Source organism: Megachile rotundata, chromosome 15 (assembly GCF_050947335.1).
Source record: "Megachile rotundata isolate GNS110a chromosome 15, iyMegRotu1, whole genome shotgun sequence".
In the NCBI taxonomy this organism is placed as follows: Eukaryota; Metazoa; Arthropoda; class Insecta; order Hymenoptera; family Megachilidae; genus Megachile; species Megachile rotundata.
This window is the reverse complement of record NC_134997.1, coordinates 10,454,876-10,462,575: the sequence shown is the minus strand read 5'-3', so window position 1 is coordinate 10,462,575 and position 7,700 is coordinate 10,454,876. Positions and strand designations below refer to the sequence as shown.

At 28.3% G+C, this 7,700-nt stretch overlaps 3 protein-coding genes across 3 annotated transcripts; 1 reads left to right on the top strand and 2 right to left on the bottom strand.

Moving 5' to 3' along the window:
- Positions 1-102: 102 nt before the first annotated feature.
- AlaRS-m (alanine--tRNA ligase, mitochondrial) lies at positions 103-5,954 on the top strand. Its single transcript, XM_012282240.2, has 12 exons — positions 103-933; positions 1,019-1,192; positions 1,277-1,617; positions 1,698-1,976; positions 2,038-2,182; positions 2,243-2,415; positions 2,510-2,838; positions 2,927-3,143; positions 3,227-3,622; positions 3,710-4,060; positions 4,147-4,327; positions 4,403-5,954. Exons 1-12 carry the CDS (start codon positions 745-747, stop codon positions 4,640-4,642), a joined length of 3,015 nt encoding a protein of 1,004 aa, XP_012137630.2. The 5' UTR covers positions 103-744; the 3' UTR covers positions 4,643-5,954.
- PTPMT1 (protein tyrosine phosphatase, mitochondrial 1) lies at positions 4,691-7,622 on the bottom strand. Its single transcript, XM_012282246.2, has 6 exons — positions 7,566-7,622; positions 7,397-7,462; positions 5,454-5,596; positions 5,300-5,380; positions 4,992-5,228; positions 4,691-4,886 (listed from the first exon to the last, which is right to left on the bottom strand). The coding sequence occupies exons 2-6, from the start codon at positions 7,410-7,412 to the stop codon at positions 4,749-4,751; spliced, it is 615 nt and encodes a 204-aa protein (XP_012137636.1). The 5' UTR covers positions 7,413-7,462; positions 7,566-7,622; the 3' UTR covers positions 4,691-4,748.
- LOC143265828 (mitochondrial GTPase 1) lies at positions 6,203-7,412 on the bottom strand. Its single transcript, XM_076540046.1, has one exon. The coding sequence runs from the start codon at positions 7,410-7,412 to the stop codon at positions 6,447-6,449; it is 966 nt and encodes a 321-aa protein (XP_076396161.1). The 3' UTR covers positions 6,203-6,446.
- Positions 7,623-7,700: the final 78 nt, after the last annotated feature.

The window sequence follows — 7,700 nt, the reverse complement described above, 5'->3', positions numbered from 1 at the left end:
CTTCGTTCAACGAGAGATCATAATCAACTTGCGCAACGTGGCTAACTTCAACAGATTTCCCACCACGTGATATTGCATCACTACTACGCGCTTTCTATTTCGCCGGACATATACACGGTGGACAAAGTATACGAATGATGAAAAGAATTATGAATCAAGCATGATCAAACTTGAACATTTGGAATTTTAAGAATTAGAAAATTTGGGAATTTAAAAGTTCAGAAATTTGAGAACTTGAAAATTAATAGATTTTTAGAACTACGAATTTGGTAGTTTAAACCTTTGAATTAGAAGTACTAAGTATACGCATTCGGCAATATAATGACAAGTGCGTATGCGCAGTGTCTTTGATTACGAAATATGCCCCAACTAATCAGAAATAACATGCGCGATATGAACAAAAAACTTGTCAAACCATGAGTATGTTCTCTTTTTGAACAGAATTAATTTGCCGACACTTGTATTCATATTAGTAACTAAACTTAAAAACGATATTGTGTAATTTTAATCAAATTGAGTTACATTTTCTTCAAATAATATCAAACTGTTGTTATATATCAATTTAATAGTTGCAACTTAGAATGAATGGAAGGTTAGGCAAACTAAAAATAATTTATAAGAAATTGAATTGAAGTTAAAAACGCTTTACATAATAGCGTATATTAATATTTTAAAATGCAGTAATATATACTTACAAGAAGGCATAATTTTATCAGCAAAGAGAAGACATTTTACTGAAAAAAAATGAATCATATATTGTCAGCACGGACATACTGTTCTAATACTTCCGCAATAAAGAAAAGTGCGAAGTTAATTAGAAATGAATTTCTAGATTATTTTAAAAATGATTTAGGTCATACTTTTATTCGCTCCAGTCCTGTTGTACCTATTAACGATCATACAGTTCCATTTGTAAATGCTGGAATGAATCAAGTAGGCTTGCCTTTAAATTTCTATAATGAATCATTTTTATGATACCTTGCTTATGTATGAATATCTATATGAATATCTTCCTTAGTTCAAGGGGATTTTCTTAGATTATTATGATCCACCTGTAATGAAAGCTGTAAACTCTCAAAAATGTATTCGAATTAGTGGAAAACACAATGATTTAAATGTAGTTGGAAGTGATACTTATCATCACACATTTTTTGAAATGTTAGGAAATTGGTCTTTTGGAGAGTATTTTAAGGTAAACTTCTCAAGATTCTTTACTTCAAATGATTTATTTCTGTATATTGTAATATTAACTTTCAATATAAATTTACTTTTTCAGAAAGAAGCTTGTCAGTATGCATGGGATCTATTAACAAAAGGGTACAATATTAATAAAGACTTTTTATATGTAACTTATTTTGGTGGGGATGAAAAATTGGAATTAGAACCTGACTTAGAATGTAGAGATATTTGGTTGAATATTGGTGTTCCAAAAGATAGAATTTTACCATTTGGAATACAAGAAAATTTTTGGGAAATGGGTATTTCAGGACCATGTGGTCCTTGTACAGAGATACATATAGATTATACAAAACAGTTATTAAATCAATCAAATCAAATAAGTAAAAATTCTCCAGCACTTACAGAATTATGGAACATAGTTTTTATACAATATTCAAGGTATGTAATGTATACTAGGATATGAAAATTAGTTTCAAAAATATTTTTTAAAATAATATTTTAATTATATTTGACACCAGGTTAACAGATGGTACAATAGTACCTCTTCCAAAACATCATGTTGATACAGGCATGGGATTTGAGAGATTAGTTGCATTATTGCAAGGGAAGAAGTCAAACTATGATACAGATCTTTTTCAGCCACTTTTTAAGACCATTCAGGAATATACAAAAGCTCCAGCATATGAGGGTAAATTTTCTAATGATAAAAGTGGACTTGATAATGGATACAGAGTGTTGGCAGATCATAGTAGAATGATTTCTGTAGCTTTAGCAGATGGAATAATTCCAGAACAAAGGTAGGTCCTAAACCTTTTGTAACAGTAAGTGTTGCATTATTGTAAGCATATGTCTTTTCAGTAATAAACTCAGGAAAATAATCAGAAAAGTAGTTGATATAGGTGAAAAGACATTTAAAAAACGTGATATACTTCCTGAACTCGCGTATGCTGTAGCGGAAAATTTGGGAGATGTTTATCCAGAACTGCAAAATAATCTTAAAACGGTAATATACAATATGAAATGACAATATGAAACGTAATTGTAATATTATATTGTGTTTTAGGTACAGAAAATAATGAGATTTGAGGAAGAGTTATACATAAGATTGCAAAATACTTCTGGTAAGGAATGGAAAAAGATTGTTGCAAAACGTCCTGAATTAGCATCCATATCTGAATGGGCAACTCCTGGTTTAGTACCTGGATATAAGTATTTCCAAAGTATACTTGATGAATTGTAAGTATTACAAAATCGACGTGTAAATATAATGTATGTACATAAACGAATGTAGCACAAAGATTTTTCTAATAACCTTCTATGAATTTTTCAGAAAAGCAACTAATACATTAACAGGAAATGTTGCTTTTATATTATATGATACATATGGTTTAAGTGCAGAAACGATTAATGAATTAGCAGAGGTTGAATCCTTGCGTTTTGACAGTGCAGCCTTTGAAAATGAATTCGAAAACCTCAAAAATCGATCAAGAATTGGCCTAAGAAAGACCAATGTAGATCTCTTAAGAAGACATGTAGAAACATTTAAAAATAATCATGTACCTAAAACTGATGATAGTTTCAAATATAAATATATTGATGATGGAAATAATTATCAGTTTCCTACTGTTGACAGTAAAATTGTAGCATTAATTGGAAATGGTAAAATTTGTCAATTAATATATTTACCTTTAGCATCAATTACATACAAACAATATAACTTAAAATGTATTTATTTTATTTATTTCAGATAAAACTATATCAACTGAAGAAAATGAAAGTACAGAATTGAATGAAGATGAAATTGGAATTGTATTGGATAAAACAGTATGTTACTCAATGGAAGGGGGTCAAGTGTCAGACAAAGGTTTCATTTGTATAAAAGATTTAAAGTTTAGTATAAATCATTTAAGAAAGATTGATGGTTATGCCATACATTTTGGAACATTTGGCCAAAACAGTTCAGAGTAAGTATTAATATTATTACAAACATTACTACGTATATAATATTTGAAAAAAGAAATGAAAAAATAAAAATTTGTTTCACTAGAAATTTGTGTGACAAATTGAGCATTGGAGATGCTTGTACAGTTTCTATTGTGCCTGAATTTCGAATTGGGGTGATGCAGCATCACACTGGAGCACATTTATTGAACGCAGCTGTAAAGCAAATTATTCAGGGAGTTTATCCACGCAATTCTCTAGTAAATTCAAATTTTTTAAAATTTCGATACAATTCTTTTGGAGAAAAACTTTCTCATGAGCAATTGAAAGAAATTGAAAACCGTGTAAATAATGCTATAGAAGCTAATGTTCCAGTTACTACGAAATTATTAAACTCACTGGAATTGTTAACAGAAGATTCGGTATCATTAATACCCGGAGAAATCTATCCTTATACCGGTATCAGAGTTGTAGAAATAGATGTTCCAGATTTAAGATCGAAGTAAATATTCGTTATGCATTTTAAAATGATTCTATATTATATATAGTCCTATTTTTAGTAATAACCAGTATTTAACATTTTGTTTAGAGAAGCATGTTGTGGTACACATGTATCTAAAACGGGAATGTTAGAATACTTCTGCTTCCTAAAATACTTTACAAGAGGAACATGTAATTTTAACCTTGAAGCAGCTGTAGGACAGCCTGCAATATCTGCCAAATTAATAGGTGAAAACATACAATCAGAAGTTTCTGATTTAGAGCACGAATTAAAAACAGGACAAGTTTCATATGCAATATTTAAATTAAAAAGTAAACAAATTGAAAATAAACTGACTGCGGAAGCAGAACCTATACCATTTCTGGTTAAAGAGGATTGTTTAATGAAATTAAAACATTTAAATGATCTGGCTTGGACACAAGAAAAAGAAATAGAAAAGTAAGTATTATATCCTACTTTTGATCCTTATAAAAACAAAGCAAATGCATAGATATAATTTATACAGTGTAAAATTATTTTCAAAGGTCTTCTATAAATGTGGATTTAAGTAACATCTATTCAACATTTCCTTTTATTGTTCACTGTATACGTAAGAAACTCTTGTATTTATCACTTGAAGAGGTTGTATCTCTTTATCCAAGTACACCAATACTTATTATTGTATACCATGATGACACAATAAAAGCATGGTGTTCCGTGCCTCAGGTATAAAGAACATATTAGTAGATGATACTTCAAATTTTTGTTGTTAAATTAATTAAAGAAGTTTGTTTTGTACAGGAGATTGCATCTAAACAGTTTAATGCAAAAAACTGGATGAACGTTGTTCTCAAAACTTTTAATGTAAAATATCATCCAACAACTGGTTTTAATCCATCTTTAGTTGCCAGTATGAAGACCATGAATATCTCTGATGCTTCACAGAAAGATTTAATACAGAAAGCAATTGAAAAGGCTAAAATGTTTGCATTTGCACATGTAAAGTACGCTCAAAAATCTGTTTCAGAAAGTAAGTTATAAATCTTTATGAGAACAGTAGTTTATAATAAATAAAACTTTTTGTACATGTTGATTTAAATATTGTTATATATTACTGTAATTATTATAACAGACATAAATTTCATATTTATATAAATAATTTACTAGTCTCTACATGATTTTTATAGAAAAGCTTTAGTGCATTCCACTGTGCTGTATGCAGTAATATATGAGGTCTTTTTTGTTTCATGTATGCTACTGCTTCCTCTGGAGTCCACTGATTTTTCTAAAAATGAATTATTTATAAGTTATTAATTTAAATTTTATCCATTTCAAATCAGTCTTTTTTTGAATACAATATATATGATCTAATATTATGTTTTTGTCTAACCATCATTAAATAGCACCCAACTAATGTTGCACTCCGCGTTCGCCCTGCTTTACAATGTACATAAACACTTTCATGGGGGTACGTTTTATTATCAGTGTTAGATTTATTTAATTCAACTGGTATATTACGAAATTTGTTAATGAAGTTTACACCATCCTCTAACTTTTCTTGTGAAGGTGATTGAAAGATATCTGTTGTAGATAGTTGCAAAAATTCAACATTGTGCATTTGCCATTCCTACAAATAAAGTATCTATCGTTTAAAATATTTGACTAAATAATAACAATTTTAGATTATAATTAACGCACCTTCTCAGTATTTGAAAATATTCGTAGTTCATAATCTTCATTCATTGAAACAACACCTTTAACATTTTCTTCGGTTATCAACTAAAATTTGTATATTTTTTTTTAATTAATATCATTAATTATAAACATAATTTTGGAGCTTATGAATACATACCTGTTTCGTCATACTGCGAAACGGTAGAGCACCCAATATAACTACTTCGTCGATTCTATCATACCAATTTCTCGACGAAACTTTTTCCATAAATACATTATACAACAGCGTTGGATAAAATGTCACTCTTGCAAACATTTTCACTACAATCGTAGTTTATTAATCAAATTTATTATTCTTTAAATTTTATAAACATATTTAAAAAGTCAACTAACAATTTTGGAATTAGATATATAGATAAATCCGATTCCATTCAGTAATAGTTGGACTTAGGAATATAAAAAAAATTGGTAATGGTTTGATGACAAATTGTAAAAGATTATTATACCAGCGACGAAGTTCCGTGCGGTGAAAGTAAGAGAACTTACATGGAAATATGTATTGGGGGAATTGTTACTCGGATAACGGGACTTACGATACTCGAAGGACGACGATAGCATAAGAATACTTTTAAAGTTTTATATACTTAATTATTGTGCCAATAAAAATTTATATCTTTAAGTTTAGTTTTGTTTGTTATGACGTATATCATTTTAGACTAACATGTATAATATTCTACTATAATTATTTATTATAATTAGTAATTTTGAAAGTAACTTCCAAAATGTACTTTGTGCTGGATTAAACATGCTGTAAATACAGACCTAAATAGTTAAAAGTAAGATTATATAATAGATCAGAAAAGTTCAGGTATCAAGAAGCAAAATAAATAAAAGAACTATATTTTAATGAAATTATAAGAGCATTCATAACAAGTTTGTAACTTATATTTATTTATACTATTACTATTACACAAGTGTTTGTTACTATTTAATAAATGAAAGTATTTTTTTATATAAATTCATTTCAAATTCTTTCTTTAGATTTAAATAGTTAATAAATTTAACTATAAATTTACCTATTTATATACCTACAAACTAAATATTTTATACAATAAACGTACAATATTAATTGTGTTGTTTGCTGTTATTTTTGATATTATACTTTTATTGATCATTTTAATATATCTTCATCTAAGCAATAATAGCCTAATTCTCCTTTTCTAAACCTGGAGACAATATGTTCTGCCGCGAATCTTATATCCGGCTTCATAATAATTCGTCCATCATAGTTTTTTATTCTTATAGTTTTTTTTATTTTTGCTGCAGTATATGTAAGAACATATAATATATCATCATTTGGTTCTGTTAAACCTAATTTTTCCACATATTCAAATTTTCCGTTTTTATTTAGCCAAAATAATAAATAATCTGCAAGTACTTCTGGCCCTACTAAATGATCTTGCATACAACCGACTAATGCTAACTTTAAACCAGTGTCTACATCATTTAATTTAGGAGTTAAAATTCCAGGAGTATCTAAGACATAAATTTTTGGATCTTCTGATATTTGTATTCTTGTTGATACAGATCTTGTAATGCCAGCAACACCACCTACATGTGCTGCATTAGTTTTACGAAGATTAACATTTCTTAAACGATTAATGAGTGAAGATTTTCCTACATTTGGAACACCAATAATCATTATTTGATATGAAGTCTCTTGTGCTCTGTTAAATCGGTTTGATTCTTTAATTAATTTTTGTGCTAAAGGTAATAAATTTTTAACTCCTTTGCAATTCATATCTTTTAAATTACTAAATACTACATTGGATAAATTTTCTTGACTTAAATTTTGGATTATAGACTTTTTAAGTGTCATGTCAGCTAAATCCATTTTACTCAATAAAAAAATATGTGGCTTTATCCCAGTTAAAGTTTTTTTAAAATCAGCATAGTGACCAGAAATTGGAACTCTGGCATCATGAACTTCAATGATACAATCTACATTTTTCAGTTGTCGTTCCATTTGTCTTATACCCTTCTGCATATGTCCAGGAAACCATCGTAATATATCTTTTGTTGTTACTTTAAATTTATCACGAAATTTAGGTAGTACATTACCTCCTAGGTTTGCCATTTTGAACTGTTTTATAACTCGTATAAATATTCTTCCTAATAAAATGTATCCTGTAATAATATAGTCTTTATAATTGACTACTTAAAATTAAGTAAAGGGCAGGTATTCATTATATTTTTATTTATTTGAAAAGAATTCATTGATTGCACTTACTCAGTTAGCAACAATAAAAACTATCCTCTTCATCACCTACTTGTACGTTGACATATACTGTAAAATATAATTAAGGTAATAATTTAAAGTATTTAAATTGTAAAATATCCTCGTACGTAAAATAAAAGTTAACCT

What these genes read in the sequence shown, in the direction of transcription:
- AlaRS-m (XM_012282240.2), top strand. Translation starts at nt 745, where the DNA reads ATGAATCATATATTGTCAGCACGGACATACTGTTCTAATACTTCCGCA. An exon ending in TAAATGCTGGAATGAATCAA is followed by an intron (nt 934 to 1,018) that starts GTAGGCTTGCCT and finishes TATCTTCCTTAG; the next exon opens with TTCAAGGGGATTTTCTTAGA. An exon ending in CAAAGTATACTTGATGAATT is followed by an intron (nt 2,416 to 2,509) that starts GTAAGTATTACA and finishes TGAATTTTTCAG; the next exon opens with AAAAGCAACTAATACATTAA.
- PTPMT1 (XM_012282246.2), bottom strand. An exon ending in TTCGCAGTATGACGAAACAG is followed by an intron (nt 5,381 to 5,453) that starts GTATGTATTCAT and finishes TACAAATTTTAG; the next exon opens with TTGATAACCGAAGAAAATGT. An exon ending in TATTTTCAAATACTGAGAAG is followed by an intron (nt 5,229 to 5,299) that starts GTGCGTTAATTA and finishes CTTTATTTGTAG; the next exon opens with GAATGGCAAATGCACAATGT.
- LOC143265828 (XM_076540046.1), bottom strand. Translation starts at nt 7,412, where the DNA reads ATGGCAAACCTAGGAGGTAATGTACTACCTAAATTTCGTGATAAATTT.